The 20,579-nt window shown below is 35.8% G+C and overlaps 1 protein-coding gene across 1 annotated transcript; it reads right to left on the reverse strand.

Moving 5' to 3' along the window:
- Positions 1–2,073: 2,073 nt before the first annotated feature.
- On the reverse strand, positions 2,074–20,199 carry LOC106069332 (polyubiquitin-C). The gene is made up of 3 exons (XM_056038226.1): positions 20,049–20,199; positions 15,013–16,665; positions 2,074–4,513 (listed from the first exon to the last, which is right to left on the reverse strand). Exons 2-3 carry the CDS (start codon positions 16,654–16,656, stop codon positions 2,276–2,278), a joined length of 3,882 nt encoding a protein of 1,293 aa, XP_055894201.1. The 5' UTR covers positions 16,657–16,665; positions 20,049–20,199; the 3' UTR covers positions 2,074–2,275.
- Between the last annotated feature and the right edge of the window lie 380 nt (positions 20,200–20,579).

Genomic DNA, 20,579 nt, shown 5'->3' on the forward strand with positions numbered 1-20,579 from the left:
AAAAAAATAAATTTTTAATATATATCGTTTTTTTTACTAATCTCAAAAGGTACAGAGAAAATTCAGCATGCATGTACCGGTATGCTATCAATTGGCAATAGTTACCATGAAATAGGGTGACTCTGAATACTCGATACTTAGAAGCAAAAAATTTTAAAATCCCTTTTTAAAAAAAGGGGTTATCTAATGGAAAGAATTCCCCACAATGGTATAGATGTTATTTCCCTTATATGATATCAAGCAAAATACTGGTAATTAATTACCAATAATTTAGACTTATTGCTTAATTTTTTTATTCGTGATTTGTTAGGTATGCGTAGTCAATACGCTAAGTTCGAACTTAGCTTGGCTACCTATGAAGGGGGTTCGTGCTTCAACAACCGACTCGAGCAGAATTGTGTTTACTGAGTGCCAAAAGGCAGCACGGAAAATCTTCTCCCAGAAAGTAGCTAGCGCTATATAAAAGCTATAATATAATTTAGGTACAATAAATAATTGATTAGAGAAAGAGTGTGGGAGAAAGAATGTGTTCAATCATCTGGGGGAGGGGGGGTGAAACCCTATATATTTAGCCATATCTGTTAATGCTGAAGGATTAATTTCCCTAGTTGGTATCAATAATTATTTACCAGTATTTATTGGGTTTTTTTTAATTGATTCATACTGATGAATAATTGTGCAAAGTTTCAACTTGTTTGATCTGGTGTGGGAGAAATAATGTGTACTTTTTAACAGACAGAATGAGTTGATATAAAGTTAATATAAACATTGTAAAAATGTGAAAGGCTGAAAGTTTTTCCTGGGTTGCTTCAGATGAATTTTCATTATAAAGAATATAGGTTAGTGTTTTAAAATCCACACTTCTTTTCTGTAAGTACTGTAGCAAAACATGACAGACATTTTTCAATAAGGACCTTCAATTTCAGCTGTTTTAGGTGAGTTACACAAGTTCAGATAAAATTGTGTGTATATATATATTTACCTACTGAACTTTTTTTTTTTTTTTTTTGTTTTTTTTTGGTCTATAATTATGTGGGTAAATTGTAATTCCATAAAAATTAAGGTAGAGGCAGTCACCCCCTTATATTTATTGCTTTTTTTGTTTTTTTAGTTACAGTAGTCAGTCATGTCGAGCTTATACAAGCATAAAGTTTATGATGTAGAACTTTTAAGATCTGGAAGAGTGAAAACAAAAAATTATGAGCAGAACTGCAGCTAGCATTGGGAGAAGATTGAAAATAAAATTCTGTACATTATTCAGTGTGACTGGTGCAAGAAAGCAACATCCTTCACAGCCAAATATTCTCAATATCAGCTATGGCCCTAGTGAATGAAAACTGTATTTTAATAGAAGCCCTCAGATTCCAGCAGTGAGGAAATGAGTTTGGCAGATGAGTGGAAACAAACCAGGAAAAGAATTTGTGGATGTTTTGATTTTAATGTTTTAATTTTAACTGTTTACTATTGGACCATGCATAAAGCAGCTATAAAAATTTCTAATGCTTTTTATTGTCTCTAAAAATGTCAATGCTAAAATGTTTTGTTCTGTTTATTATTTACTTCGAAAATACTTTTACAAGTTTGTAGGCAACGTCCTATCACCCCATTTTTTTTTAAATGTCTAATAACCTGGTATCAAAGCCCCCAAAAATAATTTTCCCTATTATATATGACTAATGATTTTTATCAAAAAGTACAGAAATCCCTCTGTGGAAAAACAAGTTTGTAGTACCGGTAGCTAAAAGTAACAAGTAACGGTATGCTCTAAATATGGAATAATTATTATGAGTTGAAATGAAAGGCAAAGTTATCAGTTTCACAGTAAAATTTATGTGAAGTAAGCATTAATAGTATATCAATATCTACAAATTTGAATTTTAATTACATTAGTGTAAAGGAACATTTTGTATACACAAATCCATCCCTTATTAGGCATATATATTTACATACTTAACAATTTAAATTTTTCATCCTTGACAGCTGCTGTTTCATACACATTTAAATTTTAATTTAAAAAAAAAACTTAAGCCACTAAAGATAAGCACAAGGAAGCAAAAACATTCAAGATAAAAATCCAAATAAAATATGCTTTTATTTATTTTCTCTTTGCTTACAAAATAAAGGAATAAAGTTTTCAAAAATAAATACTCATCGCTTACTTGACTAAGATACCTAGTAACAAAAGATTACTAGTATTGATCTTAACTAGATTGGGGGGGAAAAAAAAAAGGCCAGTCCTAAATTCAATGAATAGCGTAAAGATAAACTTAGCCATTCAATAGCCACCACGGAGACGAAGCACTAAATGCAGGGTTGATTCTTTCTGAATGTTATAATCAGACAAGGTTCGGCCATCTTCAAGTTGTTTGCCAGCAAAGATGAGACGCTGTTGATCTGGTGGAATTCCTTCTTTGTCTTGGATTTTGGCTTTGACATTCTCAATGGTGTCTGAGGGCTCAACTTCAAGTGTAATGGTCTTGCCTGTGAGTGTTTTTACAAAGATCTGCATACCACCTCTTAGACGAAGGACCAAGTGCAGAGTTGATTCTTTCTGAATGTTGTAATCTGACAAAGTGCGGCCATCTTCAAGTTGTTTGCCAGCAAAGATGAGACGCTGTTGATCTGGTGGAATTCCTTCTTTGTCTTGGATTTTGGCTTTGACATTCTCAATGGTGTCTGAGGGCTCAACTTCAAGTGTAATGGTCTTGCCTGTGAGTGTTTTTACGAAGATCTGCATACCTCCTCTTAGACGAAGGACCAAGTGCAGAGTTGATTCTTTCTGAATGTTGTAATCTGACAAAGTGCGGCCATCTTCAAGTTGTTTGCCAGCAAAGATGAGACGCTGTTGATCTGGTGGAATTCCTTCTTTGTCTTGGATTTTGGCTTTGACATTCTCAATGGTGTCTGAGGGCTCAACTTCAAGTGTAATGGTCTTGCCTGTGAGTGTTTTTACGAAGATCTGCATACCTCCTCTTAGACGAAGGACCAAGTGCAGAGTTGATTCTTTCTGAATGTTGTAATCTGACAAAGTGCGGCCATCTTCAAGTTGTTTGCCAGCAAAGATGAGACGCTGTTGATCTGGTGGAATTCCTTCTTTGTCTTGGATTTTGGCTTTGACATTCTCAATGGTGTCTGAGGGCTCAACTTCAAGTGTAATGGTCTTGCCTGTGAGTGTTTTTACGAAGATCTGCATACCTCCTCTTAGACGAAGGACCAAGTGCAGAGTCGATTCTTTCTGAATGTTGTAATCTGACAAAGTGCGGCCATCTTCAAGTTGTTTGCCAGCAAAGATGAGACGCTGTTGATCTGGTGGAATTCCTTCTTTGTCTTGGATTTTGGCTTTGACATTCTCAATGGTGTCTGAGGGCTCAACTTCAAGTGTAATGGTCTTGCCTGTGAGTGTTTTTACGAAGATCTGCATACCTCCTCTTAGACGAAGGACCAAGTGCAGAGTCGATTCTTTCTGAATGTTGTAATCTGACAAAGTGCGGCCATCTTCAAGTTGTTTGCCAGCAAAGATGAGACGCTGTTGATCTGGTGGAATTCCTTCTTTGTCTTGGATTTTGGCTTTGACATTCTCAATGGTGTCTGAGGGCTCAACTTCAAGTGTAATGGTCTTGCCTGTGAGTGTTTTTACGAAGATCTGCATACCTCCTCTTAGACGAAGGACCAAGTGCAGAGTCGATTCTTTCTGAATGTTGTAATCTGACAAAGTGCGGCCATCTTCAAGTTGTTTGCCAGCAAAGATGAGACGCTGTTGATCTGGTGGAATTCCTTCTTTGTCTTGGATTTTGGCTTTGACATTCTCAATGGTGTCTGAGGGCTCAACTTCAAGTGTAATGGTCTTGCCTGTGAGTGTTTTTACGAAGATCTGCATACCTCCTCTTAGACGAAGGACCAAGTGCAGAGTTGATTCTTTCTGAATGTTGTAATCTGACAAAGTGCGGCCATCTTCAAGTTGTTTGCCAGCAAAGATGAGACGCTGTTGATCTGGTGGAATTCCTTCTTTGTCTTGGATTTTGGCTTTGACATTCTCAATGGTATCTGAGGGCTCAACTTCAAGTGTAATGGTCTTGCCTGTGAGTGTTTTTACGAAGATCTGCATACCACCTCTTAGACGAAGGACCAAGTGCAGTGTTGATTCTTTCTGAATGTTATAATCTGACAAGGTTCGGCCATCTTCAAGTTGTTTGCCAGCAAAGATGAGACGCTGTTGATCTGGAGGAATGCCTTCTTTGTCTTGGATTTTGGCTTTGACATTTTCAATGGTGTCTGAGGGCTCAACTTCAAGTGTAATGGTCTTGCCTGTGAGTGTTTTTACGAAGATCTGCATACCACCTCTCAGACGAAGGACCAAGTGCAGTGTTGATTCTTTCTGAATGTTATAATCTGACAAGGTGCGGCCATCTTCAAGTTGTTTGCCAGCAAAAATGAGACGCTGTTGATCTGGAGGAATGCCTTCTTTGTCTTGAATTTTTGCCTTGACATTTTCAATGGTATCTGATGGTTCAACCTCTAGGGTAATAGTTTTCCCAGTGAGGGTCTTGACAAAAATCTGCATCTGTAAATTAAAAGTGCAGTAGATTAGAAGATATATAAATGTAATGTAATCAAAGTTGTTTTTTTTTAATGCTTTGAACAATTATACATTTTTTAAAGTTCCCTAATCATGAACAGCAAAATAAAGAAAAAATCAGGTAAACTAGATTTAGAAACATAATTTTTGTCAAGATTCTAAATAGGACTAGAACACTAAATCTAGATATCTGGAACCTGAATCTCAGGACAGCTGGCGGGTAATCTCTTCTTAAGACTAGAGTAGATTAGTCTTCAACCTAGAAAAGTTTAACAAGTTGACTAGAAACTTGGAATTGGACTAGCTTCAAATAAATATTGATTATGTAACATGTTTGCATAGCTCAAGAACTGATTTTAGCAAAAAGTGAAAAAGGCATAGCCTGGCAAAGACATACTCTTACTCATTATTGAGATTACTCACTATGAGATCACTGTGACATAGATGATAGAACACCAAGAATTGCAAGAATCAAGACAAGTCTAATCTAATCATAATCCAATGATTTAAATTCTAGAGGCTTAGATTGGCTATAGTATAATATAATTAGATTTAGTATAGATCTTGGTCTAGATCTATGTAAATACACTAGACTAGATTAAATCTAATTGACTTTTAGAAACAAAATGGCTGATGTACAAGACAAGTGGTTGCAATGGACTGGATTGATTAGTATGAATATTTGACGTCACAAATGTAAAATTACTGTAGTTGTAGTCTTATAGTCTAGTGTAGATGTCTAGATCTGTCTAAACTCAGAACTGACTCTAAACTAACTCAACATTTAGAGATAGAAAACCACAATTTGATGCAAGTACTCTTAAGTCTTTAGATAGATTTCGGCTAGATCTAAGCTTCTTTTCACTATATCTTACCTTTCTTAGTGCTCTTTCAAAAAAATATTGACAAATCGCTAGAATATCTTTGTTCTCTGTGTGCCAGTTTTCTGCGCTTGTTTGTAAGCGTTCCCTTTTATACTACCCCAAGTCTGCGCAGCAGTGGAGTAAAAATAAATCCTGACGTCATCGCGACAAAGCAAATTTGAAAATGATCTCCATCTAGAAGCTTCTCAAATTCACTGGTTAATATAGATCTATAGTGATATAGATCTATATAACGAAACAGTGTCGCTTTAAGGCAAATAATTGTGTAATTCAGCCATAGAATATCTATCTAGATTATTATATCTAATTGAAAATATTATTAATAGATTGTATGACGCCCATTTTTATATCTAGATATCAATAGGCCTATAAGATTATTTAGAATTTACTATTTAATAAATCTAGATCTATATGTTTATTAAACTGGTTTATAGACTTTTGATCTAGAATATATATATTGAATTCTATAGCATAATAGTAGCATGACATTAAAAACCCTTTTGTAATGACATATTGGCAATCAAAATTTAACATAGCGACGTTGTAAATCTGGCATGTTTTTAATAAATAAGTCTAATATATTCAGCGAAGACCGATAATCCGATATCATATATATAGATCTAGATTCTATGATAGTATGGTTATAAATAGACTTGGCAGAATTTAAGTCATTGGTCAACATGCATGACGCTTAGGACGTAATAATCATCTTTTTTTTTAAAGTAACGTCTGTATTATATAAGATAAGATCTGTAGTGTATATTAGACAATCGACAATGGCAATGGACTATGTTTGCCCTAGCCCTGGAAGTGGCAAAATATGTAGAATGTAGATTCTCTCTCTAGGTCACATCTGGTGCTGCGTATGACCGTATGATTATCCGCGGGAAATACTGCATAATATATAGGCTATATTGTTTCTTTAAATTTAAGTTTTGAAATAGTTTTCTGGAAAATTCTAATCTAGATCAGAAGAAAACTGTAACGGTATAGATCTAATATTATAATAGGCCTACTAGTACTGCTCTACTCTTATGGCTAGCATGTTTATGCAAATTTAGAACGTGATAGGCCTATTAAATCTTCAAGTTCCTGCCCCCCCCCCCCTTTCCAATCCCCAGTTTACATATAAATACTCGGTATTCGACATTCAGTTTTTAAGACAAAAATATATTATGCTATAATCCTATTATATAAGTCTTATAATGTATTGACTTTCCCTTCAAGAAAAATTAAGTTATTATAATTGAGTCTTATGCGTATTCATGTTTCAATTTAGTCATGCATGTCAATTAGAGACTTAGACTCTAAGTCATTGATTTTCCTGACTAATTCAGGCAGCCCCACCTGCGCCCTACATTTTGCCGCACTAAGCGCAGACATAACCTTTTATATGTAGGCTATATAATATGATGTAATTGCTCGAGGGAAGAAAGTGCTATAGCCCATATACAAGAACAACTCGTCCTACCTTCTGAAATTTAAAAAAAAAATTGCCTTTATCTTTGTAACTTTCTATTTCATTAGGTTGTGTCTTTATTTTTATGTAATATACATGTAGGCCTAAAGTAGGTCCACGTATTTTCCATGTATTAAAATATCGCTTGCTTACTTTTTAAAGTCTTCTGTCCTGAAGTGAATGATGTGTTGAACACATTTCAATACCTAAATCGTAGGCCTATCACAAATGGGTATTATACTGACAATATGCTAAGAAATATGGGACGTAGGGAACGATAGAGTTTGAGAACCATTTGTCTTTGTGATTATGCTAATTTTAGAAACACGTTAAGAGACAGCTGGCCCAGCCAAGGTCTAAACTATAATATTGCGTGCACTTGACTGGCGGAATACATGATATATCTACGCATAATAATAAATAAAAACACAATCTATAAAACAGAGTTTGTGATTTAACCTAGGTTTAAAGTCGTAATAGTTGATGTCAAGAAAGGAATGCAAAGCTAATCAATTGGTGGATCTGTTGCCCTGTAGGCTATAAAATAAACAATACAAAAAATAGAAATAAAAAATACAATAAATTAAAAAATAATTTTAAAAAATAGAAATGGAAAAATTGTTTGAGAAAGAGAAAATCGCGTGTCGTTCTTTTCAACTGTCCCAGAATTGCTGATCTCCGTCTCGACATGTCTGCGATTGGAAACCACTAGTTCTTGACTTATACGGTGATCGACAGACGTGCAATACGCATAACTGCAGGGTTTTCTGTTTTCTTTTGCAAGGGAGGATTTACTCAAATGGAATTTGAATAAACAAGGAGTGTGAGTGGGTATGGTGAGCTTTTTCACGTTTGATTAGTAGATGCCGACTTTGTCTTTGTCAGTAAAGGGCCTAATTCAACTTTAAAATGGGCGCTCAAGCAGGGGAGGACTGGCTATAGCTTATGGGTAAGTGCGGCGGGCGAACGGGCCACATTAAATGTCAGTAGGTCCCGTAAATGTGATTGGCCTCGTCTTTACGTACTTAACTGTGTTATATAAGTTACAAATTCCCGAAATAATGGAATCGCTATATTTTTTTATAGTCCTATATGAAAGTCGAACTAGTGTGAACATAGTGTGAAACTTAAAGGGGACCCTGAACTTAATAACTGAGAAATAGTTCTTATGATGTAGTTATGTTTGTAGTCTGTAGATCCACTGAACTTAAAAATTGGGAAATAGCCTACCGTATATTAGCGTAGTTCTTGCTGTTATAATGTAGTTATGGTTAGGCTACAACAGTCTGTAGAACCACTGAATTAAAAAAAATGGGAAATAGTTCTTGTTGTTATTGTGTAGTTAATTTTAGGCCTACAGCAGTCTGTAGATCCACTGTTACCAAATTTGACTTATGGATGAATTGCCCAGCTGCCTAATGAGCATTAGGCCTATATTATTGGGTTGGTTGGTTGGTTCGTCTCAAGATCCCAGGATTTCTCAGCTACCAAGTCATTGACAAATCACAATTATTATTTAAACAATTAAACATGTAATTAAATATAAATCAAAGGTAAAATTTAATTTAATTGAGTGTCCGTGCACTCAAGCTTGGAAGGGCCTCGACTTAGGTGACAATCTTTTTTATTTTCTTATCTTATAAATCTAAAGAGAAGGTAATTGCGTACTATGCGTATCCGTGTGTTAATCTACATTCTAGTCATGCATGCATGTTAGAGACTTAAATTAGGCCCTAAATTAAAAGTCATGGTTTTCCTGGCTGATTCAGGCCACCCGTTCCTTGCTCTAATGGCCTTAGGGAAAAGGAGCATTTATATGAATTAGTCCTAGCATATGGGCTATAAATGTGCATTTATCTGTCTTTCTGAGTATTTTATTAAGTTGTGTTTTTGTATTAGTAAGTTTAAGCTTAGTGTTTGTGTCTTATCTGTCCTGAAGTGTCTTTAAAGTTAGAGATTTTACCCTTGGTGAATATTCGTTTGTTATAAATTAATATAAATTCCACGACTATTTTTTGTTTTGCATTGATCTGCGATTATAATCGAACCAAGAAATTTATATTTTTTTAGAAAGAACAGAACTATATGCAAATAGAGCGCTGTTGGGGCTATCCTGGCTTAGTCATCTTACCTTGCATCTTTTTTTTTCTTCCACGGGAACCTATATATGGTCTACTTCAGTGATTCCCAAAACATTTTCATTAACGGAACACTTCGCACATTCTGGGTATTTAGCGGACACTTTGATAATTTTATTTTAGATTAATTCACGTGGTAGCCTACTAGTTAATATTCCAGTAGTTCGTGGAACACCTATTCAGGCCTCGCGGAGCACTAGGGTACCACGGAACACAGTTTGGGAAACACTGGTCTACTTTATAACTTTTTTTAAGGATTAGATCTATATGCTATCAATCGCTATCATTGAGTCACACGTGACGTTATTATCTTTTTAACACTATCGTCATCATCATCATCATCAAACTCCATTTGAATAAAAACTTCAGAGGTTCAAATATCCTCTCTTGCAAAAGCCCTGGACAGAAATCCTGCTGTTTAGCGTAGTGCATGTATGCACATGTCATTGTCACCATACAGGTTTGAACACTATAGAATTTTACTCACACACAACTGGACACTAAAATACATTGATCTATTAAAATGGCAATTATAACAAGGTGATAGACTTAGTTTTTGTTTGTTTTTTAATTCTCCTCAATGTTTAGATGGATGGATGCCTTCTCGATGATTGAGTTCGAACTTTTTTTTTCCCCGCAGCAATCCTCTGCAATTCTGCAAAAGGTTTGAGTGAGGACGTATATAGGCCTACGGTAGTCTTCATTTCTGAATGAACACATGAGACTATGGTTAGTTCTCCGCTTCCCCACAAGACAATTTATATACGGTAATGCATGCTCGATCTGCCGTAGGCCTATAGATCGAGGAACCATTGCATATATATCTAACATACCAGCATTCTTTTGTTTTTACAAAGCTTAGGAAAGACCTTTTACCCCGAAGGTCTTCTTGCCCCACCTTACCATATCAACTTACACGATTTGTCTTGGTATGAATTATGAACATGTTATTTCTCCCAGTCTCTAATTTCCCATTCTCGGATCAATTTGAAACAATGAAACCATAGAATAGGCTATATATATATATACATATAGGCCTATGTAATCTATGGTTCAAACTGAGCACGATTATAAATTGTTCCTAACAAAGCATGAATCAATCCACACAAAAAAGTAACCAGCTAATTAATTAGTAGTAGCCTAATTAATTTTGTTAGATAAGCAAAAAAGAAAAAAAAATACAATATTGAGATATTTGTATATTATATTCTAGAGTATTTATTTTATTTTTTAATATTTTTTTGAGAACTAATTTATTATTTTGTCAGCTCTATATAGTTATAGCGTACTTAGGACTACCGATAATCGGGGCCGGCCATAGATCACTGCAACCTATGCGGCCGCAGTGGGCCCCGCTCTTTCATAGGCCCCGTGCTAATTCTAGGTGTAAATTATGAAATTAAACCATTATAACTTATAACAGGTTGCCGTGGCCTCCTGATTTTCCAAGAGCTCTTGGAAATCTCCCGAAATCCCAAAATATACGAAAAAGTCTTGGAAAACTCCTGAAATTTATAAAAATGTCTTTAAAAATAGACCAAATAATCATTTTGGGGTGCAGTTCACTATATAATATGGTCAACACAGAAAAAAAAAAAAACTAAATACGGCATTGTCAGCTTCCATTTAATAAAAATGTATCGGAAAGATGAATTTATTTTCTTATACAAAATCTTAATTCTCATTTATTAGCCTATCCTTATCCCTACCCTGACTGGGCTGCCCGCAATCCATTTCACATAGCGCATGTGTTAGGGCCGGCCCTACTGATAACTATTTCTCATTGGGCATTTAATTAGCACTTTCTAATGTTACTCTTTCGAATAGTAATTGCCCAATCAATGACGAGCAGTACTTTACATGGTTCGTTTATAGGTCAAATTTAAGCAGTCTTCTTCATATTAAACCTATGGAGCTAGGTTTTGTTTGTAAGCCTTAGGCCTCACAAAAACTATAGGCCTATTAAAGAAATCGAATAAGTGTATTACTGTTTAATACCGAAATGCAATCCCCTTCTCCAAAGGAATTTATTCATTCATTATGGACGTATAACGCCCCCCCCCCCCCCAAAAAAAAAATCAATTTTATTTATCTATAAAAATGTTTTGGACTAATAATATGAACTTAGCCAAAGTATGCCGTTATTCATTGTCTGGAAACGCACCCTTTGGAATTGTTGACAATAAATTGTTCTATTCCCTCCCCCCCCCCCTCTTTTTTTCATACACGTTCGCTTAACACACTTCTTTAAAAAAAAAATTGAAACTCTGCCAAGTAAAATACGAAATAGGCCACATTAATTCAATCCTAGGCACACGGTCCATTATCTGAGCAGGATAAAGGATGTAAAAAAGTTGAATCACATGACTGACGACAGTGACAGGTTCACACCTTAGGCTTAACCTACACGATTAGGCTATGAACTAGACTGTGACTAGAGGACGCTTTAACAAGATCCATGGTGGTTGATCTAGCAGTAGCACATGATCAACTCCCCAATGTTGACTGGGATACCTCTTTTCACGACTATATACACTACAGCAGTGATGCCCAACCTAATTCGGTCTGCGGACCATTTTAATTTCCGACACTCAAGACGCGGGCCACATGAACGAAAAATTTAAAAAAAAAATGAAATGAGATCGACTAGAAACCAGGGGCGGATGGCTATATATGGGCTTTTGGGCAAATGCCTGGTGGGCCGGTACCCTAATATAGGCCTATATTCAGATGAATCTATAACGTTCCAAGTCCTATAGATGACATGTCCTGTCTCATACGAATTCTTATTGGTTTGGTGGAGTTGTCACATGATCTCGTGTTGTCCCCGTTAAGAAGCCCTTCACAAATCACAATTATTAGGCTATCCTGGACAGTGTAGAAATGTGTTGATTGGAATCAAAATGCAAAAGAATAAAAAAGGAGCAGAAAATAAGTAACATAAAAAAGCAACTACCGGTATTGCTGAAATCCTGTGCAAAAAAAAAATGTAGTTAAATTATTAATATTTTCTCACTAGAGATTCACCAACCTTATGGTGATCATTTATGAATGAATAGGCTCAAGGCCCAAGGCAACAAAGAAATAGGTGAAAGTAGAAATACAAAGAGGTTTTGCTAAACTATGAAACGATCTTGACAGGATTTGTTGTACTGGACGTAAGGATATTAAATTACCTTCCAACAAGTGGACTTAATGTTCTGTTGTGTGTGTAGCCAGCTCTAAGATGCAGACAGACAAACTAGGTTTCTAAGTTATTAAGAAAGCAGCGAGAGTAGAGTAATGTTTCCCCTTTCAGACCTTGCGATCTATAGGTCAGTTGATGTTAAGGTCATCTATTGTTTTTTTTTTTGCCAATGGTTAACGAGCAGAGTGTCATGTGGCCAGCACAATGACCAACCGCCTTTACTTTCCCCAACTAAAGTCAGGTACACGTAAGAGTTGGGACGCCCTAAAAAATCCCGAAATTCAAAATCTTCACCGAGATTTGAACCCAGGACCCCAGTTTCGGAATCGCTTAACCACTCAGACACTGTGCTCCAATGACCTTGTGAGATGGGCAGTTAAATAATGGAGGATGGAGAGTTGTATTTGTAAATTGAAGTCTATACGCCTGAGAAAATGGCAAGGAGTGAAACTATATCATAAACTATATGTTCATTGATGAGGGACCTCCAGATGCCTTGTAGCCTATATGGTGGAATGTTCTACCCAATCCAAGTGTTATACTTTATTCATTTAGTAATAGAGCTTTTTAGATAGTTTCAAAATCATCTACTAAATTATTAAAATACTAGCTAGTTTCGATCCATTATCAAACTTTACACAATACTTTTGAGGACAGGTAGGCTATGATTGGACGTCCATCAATTTGTGGGCCGGATTGTACAGAAAAGCCCGGGCCGATTTTGACCGCTCCTGCTAGATAGGCTACCATTTTTATTAGAAATCCGTGGATCTAGTTCTTACATTGATGGGTTGCAGTTTATCTGAAACAAACGTCTACATATCCTCTCGGTTCCATTTGACTCGACAACTCTTAACTCTTGCCGCCTGTGACACCCAACCATAGGCTTCATTCTGACACCATCAGTAGTCGCTCCCACAAATTTATCCCAAAGAAGAGAAAACATTCTCTATGATGGTTGAAACCTCTATGAACAGGTCTATCTTAACTGTGAATAGACCTTGTTTTTAATGACTTAACTGTATTAATTTAGCTCTTGTAATACAAAGGGAGAATAATCCACGAGGGATTACGGGCACGACATGGCCTACATTGTACCAAAAACCCAAAATACAAATTCCTCTATAATTTCAAAATTGCTGCTTGTACCGCGAATAAATACTGTAATAACTTTAGGGAGGCACCTCAACGAGGCACATCGATGTTTATTTATAAGACATCACAAATACATGTAGAACAACATGTTTTGATCACAACAGCTTTATCTAGCCTCTCCAATTGGGCGGAAATCGTTCGTCTCCTAATGTCAACATCCTTTTCTAGTCTGGTTACTAGAAGTGCGCACCTCTGCACTAGCCTGGATAGCGATGCGCATGGCAGAGTCATAACAATACGAACAGTTGAGCGGCACTGGATATATCCGTTTAATAGTATGTTTTGTTTTCTTTAGAACAAATATGTTGGCTCATTATGTTTTCCACATTAAATTATTAACGATCATGGTGCCAACTCAAAGAATGATACATTTAAGAGTGGAGGATTTCGTGCATACGTTTCATCATCAAATCCTCTCTTGCAAAAGCACTGGACAACCCCCCCCCCCCACCCCCAAAAAAAAAAAAAACCTGCTGTTTTACGTAGTGCATACATGGCATCATACAGGTCGAGAAATGTTGGTTTCTCAGACCTGTCGAGACGGAGATCAGCAAGTCTGGGGCAGTCAAACAGAATATAAGACACGGACGTTTCAGCGGGCCGTATTTCGGGCATAACTGCACTATAGTACAGCTTTAGCAAGCTTCAGCATGACCCATTGTTGATATATAGCAGTAGCACATGATTACCCCCCCCCCCCCAATGTTGACTCAAGTGACTGGGATATGTTTTTTTTACAATCCAAGTCTCTAATGTCATGAAACAATCTGCTAAGACCTAAGAGAAAGCATGTTTATTGCATTAATATAACAGCCAGCAATGAGAGTTGATTATTGCGTATTTGAAAGTTCCCCTTTCAGACCTTGTGGTCTATAGGGCAGATGATGTAAAGGTCATCTGTTTCTGTGGCCTACGATTAACGTGGGTGTCCTGTGGCCAGGATTTGAACCCTGGACCCCAGTTCAGAAGCCAAGAGTCTTACCGCTCAGTCACAGCGCCCCCAGAGCTTTATAAAGAAAAGTTAAAATTTCGGATAAACGAGGCAAAAAAAAGTACAAAACTATTCACTTCCAATAAGTCAAATGAAAAAGGTTTATTCAATATCTGAAAAATTAACAATTGGTCTCAGTTAAATTACTATATCAGGGTTTAAGTGAACAGTGAACATAGTTGCATGTATAAATAAGTGTTTTTTTCCCTTAAGGTTTGTAACTCTGCCAAGGCAATTATAATTTATAATACAAATTGTGAAATTTCAAAAGGTGCTGATTAATGGCACAAAATTTAAAAAAAAAATTTTTTTAAAGGTTATAATTGAATTAAATATGGTTGGAATGTTTTTTTTTAAGTAGGTAATTCAGCAGTCTGCATACACTTTGATTCAACTTGTTTGCATTACTTAACAAAAACCAGCTTTTGCCAAGAAATTATTGGCCACCTCTCAGACGAAGGACTAAATGCAGTGTCGATTCTTTCTGAATGTTGTAATCTGACAAAGTGCGGCCATCTTCAAGTTGTTTGCCAGCAAAAATAAGACGCTGTTGATCTGGTGGAATTCCTTCTTTATCTTGGATTTTAGCTTTGACATTGTCAATGGTGTCTGAGGGCTCAACTTCAAGTGTAATGGTCTTGCCAGTGAGGGTCTTGACAAAGATCTGCATACCACCTCTCAGACGAAGGACCAAGTGTAGTGTTGATTCTTTCTGAATGTTGTAATCTGACAATGTGCGGCCATCTTCAAGTTGTTTGCCAGCAAAGATGAGACGCTGCTGATCTGGAGGAATTCCTTCTTTGTCTTGGATTTTAGCTTTGACATTGTCAATGGTGTCTGATGGCTCAACCTCAAGTGTAATGGTCTTGCCAGTGAGGGTCTTGACAAAGATCTGCATACCACCTCTCAGACGAAGGACTAAATGCAGTGTCGATTCTTTCTGAATGTTATAATCTGACAAGGTGCGGCCATCTTCAAGTTGTTTACCAGCAAAGATGAGACGCTGTTGGTCTGGTGGAATTCCTTCTTTGTCTTGGATTTTAGCTTTGACATTGTCAATGGTGTCTGATGGCTCAACCTCAAGTGTAATGGTCTTGCCAGTGAGGGTCTTGACAAAGATCTGCATACCACCTCTCAGACGAAGGACTAAATGCAGTGTCGATTCTTTCTGAATGTTGTAATCTGACAACGTGCGGCCATCTTCAAGTTGTTTACCAGCAAAGATGAGACGCTGTTGATCTGGGGGAATTCCTTCTTTGTCTTGGATTTTGGCTTTGACATTGTCAATGGTGTCTGAGGGCTCAACCTCAAGTGTAATGGTCTTGCCAGTGAGGGTCTTGACAAAGATCTGCATACCACCTCTCAGACGAAGGACTAAATGCAGTGTCGATTCTTTCTGAATGTTGTAATCTGACAAGGTGCGGCCATCTTCAAGTTGTTTACCAGCAAAGATGAGACGCTGTTGATCTGGGGGAATTCCTTCTTTGTCTTGGATTTTAGCTTTGACATTGTCAATGGTGTCTGATGGCTCAACTTCAAGTGTAATGGTCTTGCCAGTGAGGGTCTTGACAAAGATCTGCATACCACCTCTCAGACGAAGGACTAAATGCAGTGTCGATTCTTTCTGAATGTTATAATCTGACAAGGTGCGGCCATCTTCAAGTTGTTTACCAGCAAAGATGAGACGCTGTTGGTCTGGTGGAATTCCTTCTTTGTCTTGGATTTTAGCTTTGACATTGTCAATGGTGTCTGATGGCTCAACCTCAAGTGTAATGGTCTTGCCAGTGAGGGTCTTGACAAAGATCTGCATACCACCTCTCAGACGAAGGACTAAATGCAGTGTCGATTCTTTCTGAATGTTGTAATCTGACAACGTGCGGCCATCTTCAAGTTGTTTACCAGCAAAGATGAGACGCTGTTGATCTGGTGGAATTCCTTCTTTGTCTTGGATTTTGGCTTTGACATTGTCAATGGTGTCTGAGGGCTCAACCTCAAGTGTAATGGTCTTGCCAGTGAGGGTCTTGACAAAGATCTGCATACCACCTCTCAGACGAAGGACTAAATGCAGTGTCGATTCTTTCTGAATGTTGTAATCTGACAACGTGCGGCCATCTTCAAGTTGTTTACCAGCAAAGATGAGACGCTGTTGATCTGGTGGAATTCCTTCTTTGTCTTGGATTTTGGCTTTGACATTGTCAATGGTGTCTGAGGGCTCAACCTCAAGTGTAATGGTCTTGCCAGTAAGGGTCTTGACAAAGATCTGCATTTTGAGTTTCTAAAAGAAAAAAGAAAAGTAATGTCTTAAGTGCCTAATTTTCAATTACATAAATACAATGCATGGGAAAGGTTTCTAAATTACAACATTATATGTGCAAAAGAACTAGTTTTGTAAGCCTAATTTCTATCTATGCCATAATAATATAAAAGTTTTAGACAAAGACTTCTAAGACACAATGATTCACAGGTAAATCTAATTGATCTTATATGCCAGTATAAGGCACCGCTTCTAAAACTTCACATGTGACATCCTCTAGACCAAAAAATGTATGCTTACCCAAGTGGGGCTTTAAAAATTTTCTTATTTCTGAGTTTTAGAAATTCAATCTCCTGGTATCTACAACACTAATTATTCTAATGAGAATGCATATAAATTAGACTTCTAGTATAAATTTTGATTAGCACAGAAAAATGACTATCCAGAACTAGACTATTGATGAGTAAATTATACTTATTAATGTTAAAGAGATTTAAAATATAGGACCTCTTAAGATCCCATTGTTTATAGCCATTGTAGTCAATTATATTTTACGTCTCCAGTAGCGATTTGGTTCTCTATCTTATTATCTGGAGAGACCAATGTCACTTTGTCTGTTCATTTAATGTGTCAAAGTCTGCAAACATTTTATTTTATGCTGCAAAGTCCATACATTGTCTATATATTTTTTTTTCTCTCTGTATTGTCACTTTCTATTTTAGCATTCAAGTCCCCCCATGATGATCAATACATCTCTAATGAGTATTTTGTCTACTGTTGCAGTTGGTCATAGATTTTTTTTTTAGTATCAGTTGTATGGTTAGTGGGAGCATAGCACACATATGAAAAATTTTTTACTTGTACAAAAATTAGCTCTATTCTTTCTGAAACTGATTCACATTCCAAGAGACTTTTAAATACTTTATATAATTGGTTAATAATGCCCTTCATTTTCATGGAAATCTTTTCTTTTCCAGAGACACCATAAGTGTCCCAGTGACTATCATTACCAAGATCTGTAGTTTGTAGTTAGCCAATTCATGTCAACTTGAACACATACATCTAACTGGTTCCTTCAATGTACAGACATTCCATGTTCCCAAACTAAATGATGCCTTCTGTACAGTACTTGACCAGGAAATGTTTCTTTTTCATATTTTTAAGTAGAGTGGTTGTTCACATTTCCCTGCACAGCTTCATAATTCTCCTTAGTGGAGCTCTACTCTTGCCTCTGACTATGTTTACGGTTTTGTTTTTTGTAATGGTTTCTGTAAGAGCATTTTTTTTCTATGGATGCCAATTGCACCTATGATGTATTGTATAATTTGTCTGGCCCCTTTCCAAACAGACTTATCCAGTTTGGTAGTACCAGGAGTGATATAGCTCTGAAGCAGCAAGCTGTCAAATCGCAGCAAATTATGTGCATCAGGTAACCTATTAGTATTACCTATCCCCTATGCCGGTTATGCTACAAACATAAAATCTAATCTAATTCTAAAATAGATCAGATATGGTCTAGATCTTATTTCTTAACCTTTATGTACACTAGTACTAGATCTAGCTCTAGTAAACCATACAATTAAAATATTAAATAAATCTTAGGAATAGAATAAAATCTATATTATATATCACTAACTGGCAGGATATCTAAATCTAGCTAGATAGATCTGATATTGATTATTATCATTATATAAATATTACAATTATTTATTATATCTTAATCTTATTCATGATAACTTGAGTCAAGTTGAGTCTTGAAATACTTGAATATTCTAGAATGTGAAGTCAAGAGCTCTACTACACTTTAATACTTTAATCTCTACTATGTAGAGCTAGAAGACTAGTGACTGACTCTAGACTAAGATCTGATCTAAATTTTAGAAAAATAGATATAATATTTAATATTATATTTAATTAATTAATTATTTATTATAGATCTGTCCTACTTAGTACTTCAACTTCACCTTCAGCCTTCACTTAGTCAGACTTAGTGAGGCTAATCAATGACACCTCTGCCCTGGCTCTAGATTATACTCTAGATCTAGACAGTGAGTGTAGATTTCTAAAATTTGATTTTATAATAGATAAGACTCTAGAACTAGGTGAGCTGGGAAAAAAATCACTAAATTTAGACTATGTCTAGAATAAACTACTTTCTCTTTCAGTTATGAGTTAAAGGTTAATTAATCATGCGTGTGTGCAGTGACACATGACAGTGTGAATGACAGAAAAAGATAAGTTCTGAAATAACTTGAACTTCCGCTTTCATTTCTCTGCATAAAATTCCTAGACATGTCGCTATTCTAAATACCCATAATAGTCTAGACTGACTCTAGATCTAGATTCTAGTCTGTCTAGGACCAGTCTAGGTTTTCTATTATTTAGATCTAGAATCTACTCTAGATAGCTGATAGATATAGGTCTATGTTAAAAAATATTCCAATTATAATTTTTTTTTTATAAACTATTTAGATATATAAAAACCCTTTGAAAACAATGAGGCATTGACATCTTTTTCTCTAGTCTAATAGCTAGATCTATCTAATAGACTTAATATAATACTAGAGTGACTAGAGATATCTTAAAATATAGCCTAAAATCTAGACTGTCTATACTATACTATACTATACACTATAGTATAGTCAATAGTGACAGTCAGTCACTAGTCACCTAGTGTCTAGTAGTGTCTATAGCCGTTCGTTGGCGGGCAAATAAAGAATTAGAATCTAGACTACTACTAGTACTAGATCTAGATTCGAATTTTCAATTATAAAAAGATAAAGAGAGAAAAGAAGTCATCTAGAATCTAATCATCTATGTTACACTATCATTCAATTCAGTGATTCACTATGTAAATTTAGATCTAGACTATCTATACTATGTCAGTCTAGATCTATATAGAGTCTAGATTACTCTAGATTCTATAATGAAAAAAAAAAAAAAAGATCTAGATTTATAATAAAGAGATCTCATCTAGAAAGAATAATCTAGATCAAGTAAATCCCGATCTATAGATCTAATTAGAATCTAGATTAATTAGATCTATAATCTAGCTGTCTACTCTGTCTCTATAGTCTATAATTATAATAATAAATTATATAATAAAATTATAAATAGATCTAGATCTCGACAGCCGAAACCCGGTAACCCTAGAGTGCCCTAGACTAGTTCATAATACTAGACTAGATCTAGTTACTAGTAGACTTAGATCTAAATTAACTAGACTCTACTGACTCTACTCTCTAGCTAGTTCAGTAGTTCACTGAGTAGTTGTCTTGCTACTTGTAGATCAGATAACTATCTTTGGCTTGTATTGTTCAGATCTTAACTATCTAGAATGAGAATCTAGATCTTCTAGTAGATAGAATCTAGATCTAGTTGTAAAAGTTATAAAAAGCACTAACCTTTGACGGATTTGCCTTTTTTGATCTAATCTAGACCTAATATTTAAGAAGGATCTAGAAATCTAGATCAAGAACAGTTCCTTTTATAGTACCGATTCTGCGCCTAGAATAGGCCTAACTGCTCAGAGCCGAAACTCGATTATTTATATACCGTTAACGTACCATAAAAAAAAATATGCGTAAAAATAGAAATGACGTATTCCTAGTTACGTTAACGGTATAAGTAGGCCTTTAATGTTTTTAATCATGTGAATACGTGGGCTTAAAAATGAACAGAGACAGAGATATGACAGGGAGAGGTCTATAAATAAGCTAGCAAATACAGACTATATAACGAAATCGAATACGTAGACTGCTAGGCTTCATGTGTCTGACTCATCGTTTATATTTTTGTAATACTAATATTGACTAATACTAATATTATAGCCTAGGCATATATAAGATAGTAACAAACAATGATAAAGAAATTTAGAGCGACCTATTTAACACACTTGTATGTAGAATCTAACTGTGACGAGATGTTAAATTTCA

This window comes from Biomphalaria glabrata, chromosome 8 (assembly GCF_947242115.1).
Source record: "Biomphalaria glabrata chromosome 8, xgBioGlab47.1, whole genome shotgun sequence".
Classification (NCBI taxonomy): domain Eukaryota; kingdom Metazoa; phylum Mollusca; class Gastropoda; family Planorbidae; genus Biomphalaria; species Biomphalaria glabrata.

What these genes read in the sequence shown, in the direction of transcription:
- LOC106069332 (XM_056038226.1), bottom strand. Translation starts at nt 16,656, where the DNA reads ATGCAGATCTTTGTCAAGACCCTTACTGGCAAGACCATTACACTTGAG. An exon ending in GCAAGACCATTACACTTGAA is followed by an intron (nt 4,514 to 15,012) that starts GTTGAGCCCTCA and finishes ATTACCCTAGAG; the next exon opens with GTTGAACCATCAGATACCAT.